Source organism: Anoplopoma fimbria, chromosome 11 (assembly GCF_027596085.1).
Source record: "Anoplopoma fimbria isolate UVic2021 breed Golden Eagle Sablefish chromosome 11, Afim_UVic_2022, whole genome shotgun sequence".
Classification (NCBI taxonomy): domain Eukaryota; kingdom Metazoa; phylum Chordata; class Actinopteri; order Perciformes; family Anoplopomatidae; genus Anoplopoma; species Anoplopoma fimbria.
In genome coordinates, this window is record NC_072459.1 from 12,550,358 (window position 1) to 12,570,438 (window position 20,081).

Genomic DNA, 20,081 nt, shown 5'->3' on the forward strand with positions numbered 1-20,081 from the left:
CTTTACTGCCCTCTAGTGGTTGTGTGTTTGTTTTCTGGTGGGTGGGGTTTGTATCTGTTTGCTTCTGAGATATTAAACTGAAGATTATTACCAAGGCCCCTCAGGTTCACTACCATAAAACAAACTGAACTATAATTAACGGCCGAACTATAATTCGGCCGTTAATTTTTTAATTTCTACCGTACATTTAAAAAAATATTCTTATTCAATTTATATTTATACTATTCCTACATTTATATTCAACCCACTTAATCTCAGTATTTTTTTCCCCTGCTTGTTTACACTGTGGATGTATGTTGACTGTGTTTGATGCACATATTTGCACATATGTCTTATATTTATTTATTTATTATTTACATATATTATCTACATATATTGGGTTATATATTGTAGAATTATGTATATAGTTAAATTCTACACGGTCCTTTGTTTCTATGTTTTCGTGCTTATGTCTAAGAGCAACTACAGACCAATGTCCCCCCGCGGATCAATAAGGTATTTCAGATTCAGATTCAATATCTATTATAACGGGTTCTTTTGAGTCTGAATCATTTGTTGTAAAGTCGTGTTTTATCAATTTGCCTTCACTTTTGGGCATACCAACCAATTTTTGTTAAGTATCATAGAAAACTAACAAATATTCACATTTGAGAAGCTAACATCAGTGAATTTGGGAAATGTTTGATAACAAAAAAAGTAATCTATTAAATGTTAAGCTTGAGAGTATTTGTTCAGTTTCTATTTGCCTTTGCTCATAATCGGAAACAATAATTTGTCCACATTTGCGTGGTGTTGAAAAGTATCACACAGAGACCAATAGCTAGTTCTACACAAACAGAAAAATACCATATTAAAGTGAAGTGAAGTGAAATTAATCCAAATTATGCTACAGTCTGTGACTATTTGATGGGTTCATGATGGGGTCCAATTATTTCTATAAATACAAATTAAGCCGAGTCTTGTGTGAAAGTGATTTCAATATTTATTCATGTAACCAGCGTGTGTCAGTGCATATAGAAATAACAGCAATTAGCCTATGATGTACTGTGACTAAGAGCCGTTTGGTAATTATACCGATGCACGACTGCGGACTTCCCCAAGGGACATTATCGTTGCAGTAACAGCATTAACTCTTGGGTTTTGTTGACATAAAACCTCTGTTGCATTTCCCATCACTAAATGGTTTTCAGTTTTGTTTGAAATGCACTTGTCGAAATGAGATTCCATTCTCCATGGCAATCATTCTGTCCTGTCTGTGTGGCTGCATATCCAACCCACTCTTCAGATATCCAGAGCTATCATGTGGGCTGTTCATTCAGAGCGGCCTTGGTTTGTGCACAGGATGGTTTGATGAAAAACAGCTGCAATTATTCAATATGTTCTGGCTCCTGCAACCAACGAATAAAGTACTGTTCAAATGTACTAGACCTTCAAATTTCAAGTGTTACCTGACTAAACATTTACTCTCAAATAGAAATATCATATTCATTGAGGCAAATTAAAGCATTCATGTCCTTCAGTATAAAACAGAGGTATGATTTAAAGTGCCCTTATAGTGACATCAACAGCAATGTTTTAAATGTCTTTATACAGTGGAAAATAAAACCAGATTGCATCACCAGGCTTTATGAATCCTAGAGGAGAGAGTAAGCTGCTTCTCCATCTTGTCCCTGAGAGCGTCGTGATCAGGGCAGAAAACAAAGAGGTTTGCAAGTACTGCTCATAACAGCCTCATGAATAACTAAATCCCAGATGCACAGTTATGTGAGGCTATGCAGGACCATATTTTCAAGTGGCTTCTGTTGGGAGAACACTGTGGGATTTTTATATAAAGAGAAAAATAGATAAAAGAAACCAGACCTGTAAACGTACCAATAATTATTGCCACCATGACAGCTAGAGAATAAACACAATGAATTAGTGCTCACACCTCCAGTGGCCATGACAACATCGATTTGCGGCAGAAATCTGGACTCTCTATCCATCAGTTTATTTATCCATTTATCCAAAATGAGACAAGAACACCTGAACGTGAGGTGCCTACATAGTACATTCATTAGGTCAGAACAGATGAGAATGTTTTATTAACATAGGGTTTTGTCCCGGGACAAAATGTTCAAAAGCATAATATAAATCGGATTTGGTTCAATTTGAACACATTTAAACAAACTACTCGTTCTAGATATTTCCAGATCTGGGGAAAAAGCTACAATAGTGTAAAGTGGATGCTGTGTTTTTGTGCTTCTATAAAAGGAGTGTGTTCCCTGGATGAGGCGGTGACGCACACACTGCGCTGGGTGCCGGTGTATAAGAGGGGGCCACTCGGCTTTGTTACGACGCACTCATGGGGAAGCAACTGGGTTGGTAAGAGTTTGATAGTCTCGTCTTGGTGCCTGGAGACACTTGAAAGAACATGGAGGTGAACGCAACTGAGAAGATTTACCTTCCCGTTGGTGGCATCCTCGAAATGTTCAACTCCCTCACCGGGCATCACGAACCAGACATCACGCAGTCAGTCCTCCAGAGAGCACCTCTCACCCCAGTACCGCAGCACCCAAGAGTCTCAAACATATCGAAGACGAGCATGGGCATCATCAAAACGGTTAAAGGGCGCTTAAAACAACAAGATCAAAAAGTGGCTTCCCCAAGTAGATCTTCCAGTTCTGGCAATAGGCAGGTTTCGACCGATCGACTCCCCAAAAGGTCCGTGGATCTGCTGGAGTTGGGACTGGCCAAGCGCAGGAACTGTCTCAGGATAGTTGTGCTTGGCGCACCCAAAGTAGGTAAAACCAACATCCTCAGGGGGTTCCTGGGTAAAGACTTTGAGGAGCACTACGAACCCACAACCGAGGATTTCCACAGAAAACTGTTCCACATAGGAGGGGAGGCATATCAGATCGATCTTCTGGACGCCGCTAGTGAGAGGGACTTCCCTGCTAAACGGAGGTTATCCATACTGACAGGTGGGTCTTTTCATCATCAAGAATCAATATCATGTTTAGAGATACCATTTTACAAGAGAGAAGCTTTGCATTTGTGGTGTTATTAGGAATATGATTGGTCATTAAAATGCCATTATAACCTCACTGTGAAATGTATCCCACTGTTATTAGGAATATGATTGATCATTAAAATGCCATTATAACCTCACTGTGAAATGTATCACATTGTTATTAATTAAAGTCTCTCTCTCTCTCTCTCTCTCTCTCTCTCTCTCTCCAGGTGACACCTTCCTGCTTGTGTTCAGTTTGGATGACAGAGAGTCCTTCAATGAAGTCTGCGTGCGGCTCAACGAGATAAAGGCCGCCAGGGCAAAGTTACTGAATTTAAAACATCCCGCGAGAGTACCAGTCGTGATATGCGGAAATAAAGCCGACCTGACGTCACCGAGGGCCGTCAGACTGTCGGAGGTGACCGAGATACTCGGCGAGGATGTCGCGTACTTCGAAACCTCTGCTAAAGACGGCACCGGGATGGATGCTGCGTTCAGGGCCCTCGCCACTCTGGGCGGACTGCCGGGCGAGACGAATCCGTCGCGCCACCAGATCGTATCCATCCTCAGCTACCAGTCGATGTGCATCGGCCAGCGAGGCAGGAGAGGGAGTCGGGGGCTCGGCGAGCCCTGCGCCGCCCTGGACCCACTGGCGCGCCGCCCGAGCTTCACCAGCGACCTGCGGCTGGTGCTGAGATCAAGCACCAAACACAACAAACCCGAGAGGTGTCAGATTCAATGAATCGTGCGCCTTCTCGATAAACCAATTGTAGTAGTATGCTGCAATGTCATATTATGTAAGGAGTTATACTCTGTCGCACCTGGCTGGACCAGTGCTATTTATATAATCCTATAATAAAAAAATATTTCCAATTGTCATATTTGCTTCTGGTCTATCATTCAGTTTATTTCAGACAATTTTAGAAAACAGGTCAGTGAGACAAGATACAGTGAGGTCGTTTTCACTGACGTCATCAATGTTTCAAATTGATGATGCGTAATATGGCCATAAGTGTGTGGGAGGGAGCTACTCGATGTGAGGAGATGACTCAAACAGCGGCCTTCAACGTCTTGTAGTATTTATTACAATACACAAAAGAGATTGTTCACATTTGAAGTCCTCCCGTGGCGCTGTGAGTGGCATCAAGGGCTGAGGTGTTACAACGCCTGATTAATCAGCACCAGGGGCCCCACACTCATTGGTCACCATGGTGTTTGGAGTGGAAAAGCATTGTGTGTGTGAAAGAGGGGGAGGTGAGAGACGTGTTGGACTCTGTGAAATCAGCACCATGGAGAGAGCATACATCAAACTCTGCTCTGCCACAGAGTAGAAACAAATTCCTTTTCTTTCTTACATATCCAACCCACTCTTCTGGTTTCTAAGGAGAAACGATTGTGTGGGCTCTTACATCAGAGAGTCCTTGGTTTGTGAAAAGGATGGTTTGACTGAGACAAAGCCACAGCGACTGTGTTCAGTTCACCACTTTAAAGTCTGGCAATGTATGACGCATCTGCCACTTATTCTTTTCTAAACCCTCTCTCTGAAATACCAGAAATTCTGATGCCCATGAATGCAATTGTGTTCTTAAAGCGAAGATAGTAAAGTTCTCGTCAGTTTTTTTCAAATGTCTTTATATGGTGTAGACTAAAACCATATTGCAGTCACTGGTGCTGCAGAGGACTCATCAATATGAATCATAGAGCATAGCTGTTCCTCCAATTTTAGCCCCGAGAGCAGCGTGATCACTACAGAAATCGAGTAATCCTGCTCATAGCAGCGTCATGATGACAATATCCCAACGGCATAGTTATGTCAGGTTGCGCAGGCAAGCGTTTTCAAGTGGATTCTGTAAGGAGAGAGCTGTGTGATGGTTATATGAATATTAAAATACATAAACAACATGGTGGAGTCAAATGTGCACTTGAGCACAAACTGTGTTTATGAGTCTCTCCGGCTGTAAGAGCACTAGTTCTTAACAGGAAGTGAGAGGATATACACCACTGGTGTTCATCATTTATATTCTATCCTGTAAGATCTATTTTTAAGATGATGATTTGTGGAGCGAGTTTAATTGAAATGTTGCTGAAAATGAATCCACATCAAACCGACAGTGACACTTATTAAGTATAACCATTTGGTAACTCTAGAAAAACTCCTGAGACGGTTATTTAACATTTGTTGGTTTAGTTTGTTGAGTTTATAAGCAGTGAGCTTGCCAGAAGAATTACCTTCAAAGATCTGCTCAGACTCAACAGAAAATGGTTTCTATTTTTCCAAGGAAATACTTCAGAAAGTGTTTCAACTAACTTTTATTTTTTAGTGTAGATTAATCTGTCGATTACTTTCTCGAATAAACAAATAATTAATTGGTCTATAAAATGTCAGAAAATGGTGTAAAATGTCGTTCGGTGTTTCCCAAAGCCCAAAATAAGGTGCTCAAACGTTGTTTTTTGTCCACAACTCAATTCTATGCATTTTACTGTCATAGAGGAGTTGGGAAACCCGAATATATTCACATTCAAGAAGCTGGCTGACTCTATATGATTATTTGATGATCAAAATAGTTGGCGATAAATTTAATGAAACAACTATTCGATTAATCGTTCTGGCTCTAAATAAGGAACAAAAAAAACCGTGAAACAAAATTACTAACAAAGATTTTATAAGATGGATCAGTTAATACATTTATGCTCCAAAAGAGAGTTGAAGTCTATTTAAAGAACAAGATGACAGTAAAAATTACTTACTGAGAAATATATATTAAATAAATAATAGCCCCTGGATACTAAAAAAAAAAAAGATATTAAAAACAACTGTTCCGAGTCTCATCCAAACCAGATGAGTCAATATAATATAAACGCCTGTGGGGCCTGTTTCATTTCTCCATTAACAAGATCAAATAAAAAAACTATTCCCATGTCACGGAAACAGGTAACACTGAAGAGAAAAAACTAAATTAATATAATATGAAAACTTGCAAAACCATAAATAAGGAATTCCAATATTGAACATAAAACTAATGTGAATTTCAATCTAACACCCAAACCTTCCTTCTCTGATGTCACCTGCTGTATTAACACTACTGTCATTGGCTTGAGGTTTGGCTTTTTGTTTGTCCATCAGCATGGTGGTCCTTTTGTAGCCTATGACTGATTTGTTTTTCCAGTTCCACCAGTAGAGCTGGCAGTATGCTGTCCAGTAAGACCAGTCCATCCCAGGAGCAGCGCAGACCTCTGATGATAAGAAAAGAGGGGAAAAAATGATTAAGAGATTCAGACACAAGTGGAAAGCTGCAACTGTTAGTTGATTAATCGATTGTTTTTAAAGCAAAAATGTTCCCTGATACCAGCTCCTCAAATGTGATGCATTTCTTATATTAGTTTAAGACTGCTGATAACTAAAATGAGCTGTATGATGACATCAACCTTGGGCTTTGGGGAATTATAACAAGCATTTTCCACCATTTTATGAATCAATGAAGCGAAGAAATAACCAGCAGATCAAATAGAGAATGAAAATAATCTTTTTCTCACCAGTGGAAAAAAAAAAAAAATTTAAGTTCATGTTTTATAAAGTGTCATAAGTCACCTGTCATCAAGAATGAGTTGTCCACTCAGCAGCAACTCTTGGACATCACGGGATGAGCCAAAGACTTCATGGAGACCCAGTTGAGGGCTAAACATCTCCCAGTGCTGTTAAAATATCAGAAAGTGATCAATATTATCATACACGTTAAGATGTGCTGAACACTGAACATCATCTGCACTAACAGAAAAGATCACACAGAAAATGGAAGTAGAATATTTTAATTTAGTGCATGTCATGCAGGTATAAACCTCACTTTGTGATTAATGCCATCTGTCATTCTCATTCCCATCACTAACACCTCCTCCAGTCTGCAAAAGAAACATCTTTAATCAGAGAACTTGTCTGTGACGAGACTTCGATAATGACAAGGACAGCACAGAGTGAGCCAATGGAGTCTGATAACAGCGTTTCACAGGGACAGAATGTCTGAAAGAACAAGAACATGTACAGCGACTCCCAACACTTTATTTCTCACACTGGGGATTGGCAGATATATGATTGTTAGATTTCACATGGAAAAGGCAGCGTCCCCCTTGTGTAATAACCAAAAAACACTCATTACAAGACCCCACACTTTTGCCTGTAATGGCAACAGCTCACAGTTCAAGATGGCTGAGTTGAATACGCCTACGTGTCCCATGTCCCCTCTGCTGGACTTCACGGATCCACACGTCAGGCTCCAGAGTCTGGGTCCGCGCCTCCCGAAGCACCCCTCCCTCCCCCAGAGGAACGAACCGCCCGTGAGCTCCTGCCAAAGACAAAAATGTTAAAAATTAAATTTCAGTACGATATCCATCGATCAGTGCCTTCAATCTAGATTAAAGCTCACCTGGGCCGACACCGATGTACTGTCTTCCCTTCCAATAGCTGGTGTTGTGATGACTCACTGCTTTCTAAGTGACACAAAGTGGAGCATTATCGTGCCGGCGTCATTGTTCATCTCAGACGTGTTTGAGAGGCAATATGGTGCGAAACAAAGCAGACATCTGCCTTGGTGATGGTGACGTCTCCTCAAAAACAAAACAAAAACATTGTTGTTTGTCTCTTTTAACTCTCACTCTACAACCTGCTGATAATAATTTATAAAATATATTACTGTTCTTAAAACTCATCATTAGATGTTTACTGATTTCACTGCCAGACTGTGTACAAAGGTTTTTTTCAATACACAAATGTAAATATGATTTGAGAGATGTTTGTAAGTTTAAAGTAAAAAAAAGCTATAAAAGGTATTTAAATTTAAATTAATTATGCGAGTATCTGTCTTGTTTATAAAGCTATTTTTGAGGGTAACAAGAGTAAATTAAATGTATAAAGATTTTTTCTTTTCTTTTCTATAATATTATTTCCTTGAGGGTATCTTGTTTGATAAAAATGTAAGATAGGCATATACAGTATAAGCATTATACTTCTGCTTATGCCTTTTCAATGTTATTGCATACAAGATTGTATATAGGCTATATTTATTGTATTGTGGGTGATGGCTGAATAAAAGACTACTACTACTATTACTACTACTACTATATTCTCCATTCTTTTATCTTTATTTTATTATGTTTTCTAGTTGAAGTAGCACCTTGCATTTAGAATAAACTTCCCTGTAATCCTTATCAAAGAATCAATGCCTCCTAAGGTGTGGAGGACGATCAGTGAGCTTTCTTTCTGTTGAGGACTTACTTGTCTTGCGAAGTTAGACACCTCGTACTGCAGAAAGCCGTGCTGGTGGAGCGTCCTCCTCGCACACCGGTACATCTCTGCTGTCACGTCTTCATCGGGCACGGTCACCTCTCCTCCCAGCACCTGTTTGAACAGCTGGGTGCCTCGCTCCAAGGTCAGCTGGTACAGAGACACGTGGTCGTCGCACACCCTCAACAGCTCGGACAACTCGTTCTCCCAGGATTCAACGCTCTGTTTGGGCCGACCGAACATGACATCCACCGACACCCTCCCGGGGCACAGCCTCCTGGCCTCTTCCACAGTTTGCAAAGCCTGACGAGAGCTGTGGTCTCTCCCCAGAACTTTCAAATCCTCATCCTGCAAAGACTGAAGGATTGAAAATGTGATGTGTGCAACTACACAGTTCATAAACTAATCTGCTGTCATCAGTCTTCTATAGATTATATATTCACCTGGACCCCGATGGAGAAACGGTTCACCCCTGCAAGGCAAAAGTCCTCTAACTTTGTCTTCCCTACAGGAGTAGGATTGACCTCTAGCGTGACCTCAGCCTTCTCTGAGAGATACGCCCACTTTGAAACAGTTTGGAGCACCGCAGCAATGGTTGAGGGGTGAGCCAGACTTGGGGTCCCACCTCCAAAAAACACTGATGTGATGCTGCAGGGATACAAAAAACAAAACTTAGGGTGGGTGAAGGCACGTGTTGAAAAAGCTGATGTCATGTGGAAGAAAGACAATCACCATACCAGGAGACCTGACTGAGCTGCAGCAACGTCTCAGTCTCCCGCTGAAGACACTCAGTCATTATGTGGTCGTTGTTCTCTCTGGGTATGTACTTGTTAAAGTTGCAGTAGGAGCACCTTCTGAGGCAGTAGGGCCACTGACGAAGAAGAAGAAGAAGAAGAAGAAGAAGAAGAAGAAGAAGAAGAAGAAGAAAAGAGGAGGAAGGTGACTTTGACATGATTTGGGCAAACTTTACAGTATTTGCAATAAAAAAAAAACTATACTGATAAAATAGATTTAATTGGTTGATAATGGCTTTATCTGAAGAGGACACTTGTACCATTCAATGTATGAACAAAAACTACTGACATAATATCCATGGAAATACAGGACAGTGAATCTGTCAGGCTGCACAACCAGCTCTGCTCCCAGTAGACCACATGACACTTAAAAAAAACCTCTGCAATACAAATACACTGTGCAATACAATAGTTATAATAGTTTCTGTCTGTATATATAATATTTCAGTTACTGTGGATTCTTTACTGTTTTTTATTGCTCATTTGCTTATTTATAATACTTATTTTTTATTTTATTTTACTATGTCTCTTGTTTGCACTAAACTCTATGCTGCTGTAATCCTGTACATTTATTATGCATATTTCTCTGCATATCATTATATAATCCGTTTAATTGACCAATGCTAGCTCACGTGCACATAGAGAGACGCCTGCTTAGTGAGAGGTGGAGAGTCTGTCCGTTCACATCCATCCTCAATGACTCCTCCACCGGTAGCGTCAGAGAAGCGGCGCAGACTGGGATCGACAGCGTGTGTTTAATCATTCTGCCTGTCTGACGGCAACATGTAACTGTGTATGCCCGAAGGTCGTCCTGCAGCTGGACACGTGGTCCCGGATAGTGGCGACACGAGACAGGCTCATTCAAATTGTATCAAAAGTTTCAACTCATGTGTGTCTGTTTTCTTCCTGGTTGCTGTGACGTCGCTCCAAACAGGAAACACGTAAATGTGATTTCCTCTGTGTGTGTGTGTGTGTGTGTGTGTGTGTGTGTGTGTGTGTGTGTGTGTGTGTGTGTGTGTGTGTGTGTGTTACGCGGTTTGACCACACAGAGGCGCTTTATTACTGCGCTAAAAGTAAGGACTACCGTTACATGGCAGTGTACTGAACTAAGTTAGTACTCAAACTGCAAAGTCAAATACTTTTGACTACACAGTTTAGTTTAAATTAACCCATTTCAGCCCCTTATTTATAATATAAACATGATATAACTGTGGTTGATAACGGCTTTATCTGAAGAGGACACTTGTACCATTCAATGTATGAACATAAATTACTGACATAATATCCATGGAAATATAGGACAGTGAATTTATTAAAAAGGCACCTGATTGTTCTCCAATTCTGAACATACTAAAATATGAATAATACAGCTCTTCAAATGGTACATTTTCTAGTTCCTACACTACTGTTCACAAGTGTACCAAATGTAAGGTTAATGTGAAAAGCATTTAGGTTTTTACAAAGCTATTAGTAAGCAGTGCTTCTAGGCGTCTGTTTGTGTGCCAAAGTATCCAAAACCTCCCCAAAATGGCTTAAATTTACTTTTAAATATTTCAAGATATCTTTTTTTTTTTTTTTTTTTTTGTTGCCTTTTCGGTTTTTAAAGGAGTAATGGTGCATGTCCAGGTGCTTGATCACTCTAATAAGGAACTTGTTAAGCTGCTATTACAGTTTATAAGAAGACTCTGGGGATCCAAAAACCTTCTATAAGTACCATAGGACATTTATAAATAAAATCATCCACAACCACAGAGTGTTCATGCACATCTGAATTCTGACCTTTTAGCACGAGGCTGGCCTTCAGGTTTTTGGAAACACTTTTATTTAGTGTTGCGGTGACAACTAGTCACAACAAGACACTAGTCTATATTTAGAATATAAATTTGTGCTCTAGTCACACAGGATCAAGCTAATTTAATGAGCTATTGATTTTTCAGATCCCAGGAAAAAAACACTGTCTGGTGGACTGACAGAGAGGGGTGCTTGTTATGTCATTTTAACAGAATAACAAATGATCAACTCTGTTCAAATGTTCATAAAATGATTTACCAATCAGGGTTACAGTTAATGAATTGTTTTATATGTCTTAAACTAACCTCTGCAGTCAGTGCTTGTCATCTTCAAATAATTACTTCTGATCAGCGCTTGTGGATGATGATGACGATGGTTATACAAATCACTTTTATGATGCATGGCTATATTTAAATAAAAAAAGGAGCCAGTCAACATCCAACAGAAAGAAAATGTATTAATTCCCTCCTCCATCGACAGTTTTACCAAGGAACTAACTGCAAAAGTATAAAAGGCGTTTTTAAAGGCGTAGTTTATGAGGTACTTGTCAATAATTGTGAATATGCTCTCTGCCAGCATCCAACCCTGAGGTTATTTTCCACTTAATAGTAAATCTGGTATCAATTACCTAATCAACAAAGAGAGATAGATAGATAGATAGAGAGAGAGAGAGAGAGAGAGAGAGAGAGAGTGAGAGAGAGAGAGATAGAGAGAGAGGGATGTGTTTTCATTGAATATATGCAACCCTTTTGGTGATGACTTCAGTCCGGGTAGAAGCTGGAGAACTTTGTGATAATCCAAATTAAAAGAGTGAATCTGTGCTGAAGATCTGCCAAATGGATAAAAGGAAGAAAGGTAAGATCACTGATTAACATATCCAGGGGTTAACAAATATGTTTTACAAATGGTGGGGTCATTTCAGTTTGCTTGCCCTTGAGCAGCATTGAGCAGTATTTATCAGCGCTAGTTTTTAGCCACGCTAGCAGCATTGCAGTGTCGGTTTGTTTGTCAGTTCACAACCTCTTTGGTCCAGACTGAAATATTTCAAGAGAAATTAAATTGATTGTCATGACATTTGGTACAGACATTTCTGTTACCCAGAGGATAAATCCTGATGACTTTGGTGATCATCTGGCTTTTCTTCTAGCTGCTGTGTGAAGTTGAAATTTGTGTTTTAGTGTGAAATGTTTGATAGATTGACATGAATCTTTTTATAGCATTCATGCACCCCTCAGGATGAACTTTAATTACTTAGTGATCCTCTAGCGTCCTTATCAGGTCAAAATATGAATCTTCCCATCAGCCTCAGCAGCACTTATGCATTCTGTACGGACTGGCAAAGGATATCATGCTAAACTATGCCAGTGAACATTGCTTTATATCTACTACACATCAGCATGCTAATATTGACATTGTGAGCATGTTGCAATGCCAAATTAAGCATTTAGCTCAGAGCGCAGCCTCAACATACCATGGCAAGAGAATGAAACACAAAAACAATGAGCAAATGCACAATACTTTTTACATTTACCTGGTGTTAATCTCAAATTAAACTTCACTTTTTCACAGGATTTTCTACAGAATTAAGGCTCATGGTGGTCGGCACCAGTGGACCCTCGCAGTTCCTACTAACAAATCACATACTTGGGAGGAAAGAGTTTGCTAAGAATGTCACCAGCATTTCTGGCAGCAAGAAGAATACCGGAGAACTAGCTGGTAGACGGGTGGCTGTGATCAATGGACCAAACATCTTCGACAAGGACATATCTCCAGTCAAGAGGAAAATGGAGTTGAGGAGGTCTAAGTGCTTGTGTATTCCTGGTCCCCATGCCTTTCTTGTCACCTTTGAAATGGAGAAAATCTCCCTGAATGAAACGAGAACCCCAAAACTAATGAAGGAACGCTTTGGAAGAGGCTGTCTGAGGCACTGCATGGTGCTCTTGGCCTATGAGGGAAACCTTGAGGGAGCTGCCCTGGAAGACCGGGTCCAGAAGAGCGACTGGCCCCTGAGAGAGCTGATTGAGCAGTACGGTGGACGCTTTCATGTGTTCAGCAAGAACTGGAGAGATCGTAGCCGGGACAGAGAGCTTCTGCATAAGATAGAGAGGATGGTGGCCTCATTAGGAGGGGTCTGCTTCTCCAGCAAGACCTTCCAGAGGGCAGAGGACCATGTGAAGAAAGAGGTGAAGAGGCTCAGGAAGCAGAGGACCGTAGAGATAGAGAAGGTGTGGACTGAGATGGAGAAAAAATACATAGCTGAGGAGTTGTATCACCAGAAGGACGTCTATACCGCCAATGTGGGCACAGAGATCCGAGCCAGGGCAGAGATGGACAACGGGTGGCTCAGAACCTCCCTCGCCAGAGGACTGGGTACGGGTTTCGTCGTGGGAGCTGTCATGGGTGCACTGTTTGGGGCCATAGAGGGGCCAGGAGGGATGGTTCTTTATGGGATCATAGGAGGTGCAGTAGGTGGATCAGCAGGAGGAACAGCCCAGGTAGCTATCGAGCATATGGAGAACAGAGTGGCCCCTCCTGCCAGACTCAACTTTAACTCAATCTTCATCAATCGCTTCTTTGCCGCTCCTCGTCCATGACAGTGTGGTATTGACTGATAATGGCCTGTTTTTTAAGAATAAATGGAAAAGAAAAAAAGATTTCATGGGTTCTTAGTAATCTAACTGTGTTGCTTATGTAGCGTTCAGGCTGACTCAACGCCAAACTATGTAAGGAAATGTTCAATCCCTTTGGGTTGAGACTGAAACTTGACCAATACTATGCAGCCTAAGGGGTGGTAAACAGCATAATCTCATGGCTGTTTAAACTGTAAATTTATAAATTGAATAAATTAAGATGTGGTTTGTGACTCATTATGTGAGAGTTTGTTCTTTGTCAACCACATAGCTTTTTTATTTAACCTCCAACATGTCCTGGTGTCGCGCTGTAGGTTAGATGACGAATAGCTCAGATAACATTCAGGGTGGAGTCTCAGCTGAGAGTGCCTTTGTCTAAAGCACTGCCCCACAACACACCCACACCTTACTGCACCTGTTCAGTGTAAATCATTTGCACTCACTACATACCTGAAACTGTGAGAAGAAGCAGTGCAGGCTAACCGCAGTGTTCTTGACAAGCTTAACCTGGAGAGGTAAGACCACGCTTTGCTCAGTAAATATTTGACATTAGTTTCTGTTTTACTTTTGGAAAATGTATTTTTCTTTCAATTAATTCAGAACTTAAAATAATTTATGAACTTATGAATGTGAGGACAAAACATAACATTTCAGTAGTTGCTGCTTTGTGTTGCTTAGTTCTGTAGCTCCCCAGTGACGTTACAAAGAGTGTGGTTCCTACCTGTTTGACCACATACTTTACATTATACATTTTAGCTGCTTCTGTTCTCTGTTAGTATATTGCCTCGATCACAAAGAAATTCCTTTTAACTGAAACGTCTGTGACAATAAGAATAAGAAGAGAAAACAATCAGAGGGTTAGGCTTCACCATGGGGAGCTTTAAACAGTGAATTAAATGTTACTTTACTTGATTTAAAAAAAGTGTCCTGTACTTTGTGTACCATTTCATAATATGAGAGGAGTGCCATTCTTCTCAAGAACATGACCTACCATTTGTCCTGCGAGTCTGAATGATGCATAGCTAAGCAGAAAATATTTGTCCTTTCACATTTTAGAGAAAATGCTCCTTCTTAAAGCAGTAAGGGGGAAGTACGTATAGTTCAACATGGAATAGTTGATTTCATATTACCATGCATTTATCAAATTTTCAGTATGAAGCTTTGAAAGATAGCCATGCAACAATATGGCATCAAATACATATCCTTTTCAAAAAATTACTTTAACGAAAAGACATTGTAAAAGATTAAATCAGGGGTTTCCACCTTCTGCCACCTCTTATAATAAATCTACAAATACTCAACCTATAATGTATCTATAATATTCAGGCTTGTTTCTATAACATTATTATTTCCTAAGAAATGTGAATCCACTTCAGATGCGTATTGCATAAAATACAAAGATGCCCTCCTTCCTTTTGTTTGTCAAATGACACTTCTCAAGTCAAGTTACTGGTTATTTCTGTGTTGCATAATGTACCAATTTTTACACAACATACATTAAAGTGCAAGCTTATTCACCAGAGATTAAACACAAAACAAAACAAAAAAATAGAAAAAAGCTTCCTCATTCTTGTAATTTGCAGAGTATGGCCTCTACAATTAGCCTTCTTCCAGAGAAGCACTTCCTGTGCTCTCTGTGTAGAGACATCTTCACCAGCCCGGTGACCATACCATGTGGACACAACTTTTGCTTGTCCTGTCTCTGCCACTACTGGACACGACACCAGTCCAAATGCTGCCCCCGCTGCAGGAGACTGTTTAGTGACAGGCCTGACCTCAGCGTCAACCGCATCCTGGCTGAAGTCTCAGATAACTATAGGAAGACCCGACCACAGAAACCACCAGATGAGGAAATGGTACATCATCACATTTGTCAGCAATTCAATCATAAGTGATCTGATAATTAATAAATCTAACTTATATGTGTATGTCACTGTTACAGGTTATAGATGTCGAGCAAATGATTCAGGAGAGGCAGCAGAAGGTTGAAAGGTTGAAATATGCTCTGGAGCTCCAAAAGGTGCGTTGAAAACCTCTACATCACTAAAATCTCTGTTTAACAAAAATGTGCACAGTTGAATGATGATTCATGATGGCGTCCAATCAGAACTCCTACCTCCGAGAGGTGCGTGAGAGCCAGAAGGTTTTTTCCGCCCTCGTACACGCTATGGAGAAGAACCACAAAGCAGTGGTTGACGCAATTGAGGGGAGACAGAGAGAGGAGGAGAAGAGAGTAGAAACACTAGTGAAGGAGATCGAACAGGAGATCAAGGAGCTGAGGAAGGAGACCACTGAAGCCGATCCCCATATTCCTGTAATAAGTGATCAAGACGACGATACGAACCAAGTTACCGTGGTAATCACCTTCACCTTCTGTATATAATACCATGGTATTGTTGACTGGCTTCCATCCGTGAAAACTGAAAAACTCTTTATGTCATGCAGAACATTGTTCCCACTGTTTGCCCCTCTGAGATGAAGGATTGGTCCAAGGTTACCATAGAAACTGACCCATGTGTTGGGGTCACCAGACGAGCACTGTCAGACATAATGGAGAAGATTAAGGTAGAAGTCAACAGGCTCTCCAAATCGGGTGAGTAATGCTACTTTTATCTTGTGTATAAAATCATCAAATGAGCATTCTACAATAAATTCCTTTTTTTTTTCTTCTTTTGGCTCTTCTTTGGCAGAATTGAAAAGAATAGAGAAAAACATAGGTGAGGATTTGTCCACATAAAAACAAACATAAGGGACTGAACACACATAAAACATGGATGATTTGACCCATTCTTGACGTTTTCTAATCCCTCTTTCTTAGTGGATGTCAATCTGAGCGCTAAAACAGCCCACCCCTTCCTCTCCGTCTCAGATGACAGAAAACAGGTGAGACACACGGACAAGCTTCAAGAGGTACCAGATCACCCCAAGCGGTTCGACCGTGTGGCAAACGTGCTGGCAAAAGAAAGCTTCAGCGGCGGGAGGTGCTACTGGGTGGTGGAGGTCGGGGAGAAGATCGAGTGGAATCTGGGTGTTGTCAAACAGTCCATAAACAGGAAGGGCAAATTCTCTGTCTGCCCAGCAAACGGTTTCTGGACTTTAAGCCTGAAGCCTGGAGGCCAGTTCATTGCCAACACCTCTCCCGTGACGCCGTTGGCTCTGGAGCAGAGACCCAGGAAGGTGGGCGTGTTTCTGGACTACACTGAGGGCCGCGTGTCCTTCTACTGCGCAGAATCTGGAGTCCACATTCACACCTTCACAGATACATTCACTGACAGGCTTCATCCATTCTTCAGTCCTGGTCGCCTGCATGGCAGCAAAAACGATGCTCCCCTAATCATCTCTTCGAGTTTCTGCAGCATCTAAACATCATATTATTGTTTTTATTTTTATATTTATAATTCTCCATTATAAATACAGTTGTTGTGCATGTGATTATCTTTTCAGTATCAAATCCAGTGTGTCAAATATATATATTTAATTAAAAAAACATGAAAATACCACAATGAACCACATTTTTCCCTGTCAGAACAGTGAACAAGAGGTTGGACTGACTCCCTACACTCAAAAACTTCAATGAAAGCCATAAACAGATTGAAAGGGAAAGAGGAGGGTAGAAGAAAAGAGAAGACTCTCATAAACGAACAAGTGAGTCAAAAAGAGGAGAACACGGGTTGCAGAGTTGGATGGACGGGTTGGGACAGAGGTTGACGAGGAGCAGGGAGGGAGGGCACAGCGAAACAGCAGGGCATTGTGCTAATATGCCAGGCACTGGGAGACACACTCAAACACATTCACTCATTCACACACTAACACAGTCGTGTACACAAGCGCATGCTTCTGCCCACCGCCACACAGACTAACGCTGGCATCTCGGAGGGCAGCCCCATCTCCAGTCCGGTCCTGGGTGTCCAAGCTGATCGACCCCCTTCTACTTCAGTTCACCTGACCTCTGAGACAGAGCCTCCCATTTTCTTCAGCCTTCCTGTGGACTGAACTGAATCCTCAGGGCCGTCAGTCGTCCACAACTCCAGGCAACCAAACTTATCTACACAAGCAAAAGGACCAGCAACACCAGCCTTTGGACCAAGGGGAGCAGCGATAGTCTAATACACTTCTTTTGAGGTAAATCTCCATAAATTTGTGAAACCGATTCATTTGTGTGAAATGAGATAAGTTTGATGGAACATAAAGACTGTTCGTAGTTTTTCTTGTATTATATATGTTTAGCTGTATCACAATTTTATTACAGTATAACAAAATTAAATATGTCCTAGTTTTAAAGGCAGGTGTATGGCTTACTATCACTCGTGGCTTATTTGCAATCATTTCCTGAAAAGTATCCCAATGGACAGAGCTGTTGGTTGTTTCAAATCTAAGGCACAGATTATTAAAGTGGGGCTTTTGAGGGACTTCATACATTTGTGCACAATATTTTGTAACTGTGGTCCTGTCAGACTGATTATTCTGGCTTCATGGATTCATACAATCCATTGTTATCTGCCCACTTACAAAACACTTTATTCATATCAAATAAAAAAAAAAAGATCTTAGATTGGGATCTATTGGGTACATGTTTATCTAGAAGGGGGCCAAAGGGTAAAGCTTATCCTTTTGACATTTTTCCATCCATCCTGGTCATCAAGCCACCCCTGGATTGATTGTGCAGGGAGGGTTTGATTCACAGTATTGATGAAATGTGGATACAGAGAGCAGAGATAAAAAGATGACATAGGTCCTCCTGGCCCACTCCACGAGCCTTCATGAAAGATGCTTGTGTTCAGAGTCTCCTCATGTTTTTCTGAGATAATCCACTCACCAGGCAAGGCGTAGCTCGACACCCACAGCTGTGTCAAAGACGGCTATTCTCTGTGCTTCTCACTGGAATCCACTAAACATGGGCCTCGCAGGCTGTTTCCAAATATTTATGATAAATATATGCTTTTCATACTTTACTAATGTAATGCTTGTTGTCGTAGTGGGAGGTTAGAAATATTTTGTGTCTGTGAGTTTTGTAGCAACATGTGTGTGTTGGGTAAGAAATGTCATAATTGATTCTTGTTATTTTCTGAATTTCAGGATACCCATCCTCGTCTGACCCGAGCTGAACTCAACACTATCATCGCCTTAAGGACTGAGGATCCCGCGGTGGAGCACAATATTTCCAGTACTGTAGACTGTCACATTTCTTTGTGGGACTATAAGTTGTCCCTCTGCAACAAACAGAGACTGAAATAAAACAAAGACAAATCCATCTGATTCAAACAACACCTTTCACCATGGCGACCACAGGCATGCAGCTGCTGGGCCTGATCATGTCCCTTGTAGGGTGGGTGGGTGGGGCGATAGTCTGTGCCATGCCCCTGTGGCGGGTCACTGCCTTCATCGGCAACAACATAGTGACGGCTCAGATCATTTGGGAAGGCCTTTGGATGAATTGCATTGTGCAGAGCACCGGTCAGTTCCAGTGTAAGGTGTATGATAGCTTGTTGGCTCTGCCCAGTGACATGCAGGCTGCCCGAGGCCTCACCGTGTTCTCCATCCTGATCTGTGGCCTGGCCCTGGCTCTGGGGGTCCTAGGAGTCAAGTGCACTAAGTGCATTGGTGTAAACAGCGTCAAGGCCCGTATTGCTCGCATCTCTGGAGCCCTCTTTGCCATCGCAGGGTTCCTCTACCTTGTACCCGTCTGCTGGACTGCCCACTCCATCATCAGGGATTTCTATGATCCACATGTGGCGGCCCCTCACAAGCGTGAGCTCGGCCCTGCCCTTTACATCGGCTGGGGGCTTCAGCCTTGCTCCTCATTGGGGGATCTCTGATCTATGCCGGGTCAAGTCCCCCAGGCATGCCAGGCTCTCCCACCTTTAGCAGTGGAGAAAGTAGTCCTCGCAGGGCACCCGCCTCACAGGTCAAAGGTTATGTTTAAGTTCCCAAAATGTCTGAATGCCTTCAAGTCCCGCAAATGAACCCCAAACGATGACAAACCTGATTCCTCTCATTTTGATTTTGCTCCTTGTAATTATTTTATATTTAATGTTATTCCAGTTAGTTTTTTTTTGTCTGAAAAGCCGCAGGAGGATGTTTAGCGAAAATTGAACTCATTTTATTATTTCATACCTGATATCCTTCAATAACCTTGTTCTCTGTCCGTCAGTGTAAAACACAATAAAAGTTTTGGTGCTCCAAATTCTCTGCTGAGACAATTGGTGTGTGTTCACATTTGTATCATAACAGATATAATATCTTACAACTGCATGTGTTTGAGAGAAGTATTTTAGTAGTTTTAATAAGAAAATCTTTGTTTTTCTCCTTTATGTAAACACAATGTGTTTCTACTGAGTGGAGGAGAACAATAGAACAATGGGGATGTGTGTACGTTTGCTTGTGGTGCCATATTGTTGAGAAGTGTGTGTGTGTGTGTGTGTGTGTGTGTGTGTGTGTGTGTGTGTGTGTGTGTGTGTGTGTGTGTGTGTGTGTGTGTGTGTGTGTGTGTGTGTGTGTGCATGTGCGTGTGCGTTTGGTACTCCATCTCCTATCTTCCATCTCGTCTTCCTTGTACCAGGGACAAAAAAAAACACATTATCTTTCTTTCACAACATAAA

The 20,081-nt window shown here is 41.3% G+C and overlaps 5 protein-coding genes across 6 annotated transcripts; 4 read left to right on the forward strand and 1 right to left on the reverse strand.

Annotated features, from left to right (window-relative positions):
• The first annotated feature begins 2,413 nt into the window (after positions 1–2,413).
• rasd2a (RASD family member 2a) lies at positions 2,414–3,734 on the forward strand. The gene is made up of 2 exons (XM_054608200.1): positions 2,414–2,963; positions 3,223–3,734. Exons 1-2 carry the CDS (start codon positions 2,414–2,416, stop codon positions 3,732–3,734), a joined length of 1,062 nt encoding a protein of 353 aa, XP_054464175.1.
• A 2,060-nt stretch (positions 3,735–5,794) lies between these two features.
• rsad1 (radical S-adenosyl methionine domain containing 1) lies at positions 5,795–9,813 on the reverse strand (the record flags this gene model as incomplete). The annotated part of the gene is made up of 9 exons (XM_054607327.1): positions 5,795–6,226; positions 6,582–6,685; positions 6,835–6,889; positions 7,182–7,329; positions 7,411–7,474; positions 8,259–8,624; positions 8,711–8,915; positions 9,005–9,138; positions 9,694–9,813. Coding segments are annotated over 9 exons (1,344 nt in total), but the record flags the coding sequence as incomplete, so codon positions are not given.
• Positions 9,814–11,631: 1,818 nt separating this feature from the next.
• Positions 11,632–13,626, forward strand: LOC129099083 (GTPase IMAP family member 9). The gene is made up of 2 exons (XM_054608249.1): positions 11,632–11,707; positions 12,422–13,626. Exons 1-2 carry the CDS (start codon positions 11,689–11,691, stop codon positions 13,444–13,446), a joined length of 1,044 nt encoding a protein of 347 aa, XP_054464224.1. The 5' UTR covers positions 11,632–11,688; the 3' UTR covers positions 13,447–13,626.
• Positions 13,627–13,944: 318 nt separating this feature from the next.
• On the forward strand, positions 13,945–16,938 carry btr02 (bloodthirsty-related gene family, member 2). Of its 2 annotated transcripts, none has more exons than XM_054608186.1 (7): positions 13,945–13,997; positions 15,066–15,338; positions 15,425–15,502; positions 15,590–15,838; positions 15,928–16,075; positions 16,173–16,199; positions 16,301–16,938. In XM_054608186.1, the coding sequence occupies exons 2-7, from the start codon at positions 15,069–15,071 to the stop codon at positions 16,843–16,845; spliced, it is 1,317 nt and encodes a 438-aa protein (XP_054464161.1). In that variant the 5' UTR covers positions 13,945–13,997; positions 15,066–15,068; the 3' UTR covers positions 16,846–16,938. The 2 variants fall into 2 exon arrangements, with proteins under 2 accessions (XP_054464161.1, XP_054464162.1); XM_054608187.1 differs by having other exon boundaries at positions 15,590–15,835.
• Positions 16,939–17,451: 513 nt separating this feature from the next.
• cldnk (claudin k) lies at positions 17,452–19,618 on the forward strand. The gene is given in 3 exon segments (XM_054606751.1): positions 17,452–17,604; positions 18,559–19,263; positions 19,266–19,618. Coding segments are annotated over 2 exon segments (645 nt in total). The 5' UTR covers positions 17,452–17,604; positions 18,559–18,758; the 3' UTR covers positions 19,406–19,618.
• Positions 19,619–20,081: the final 463 nt, after the last annotated feature.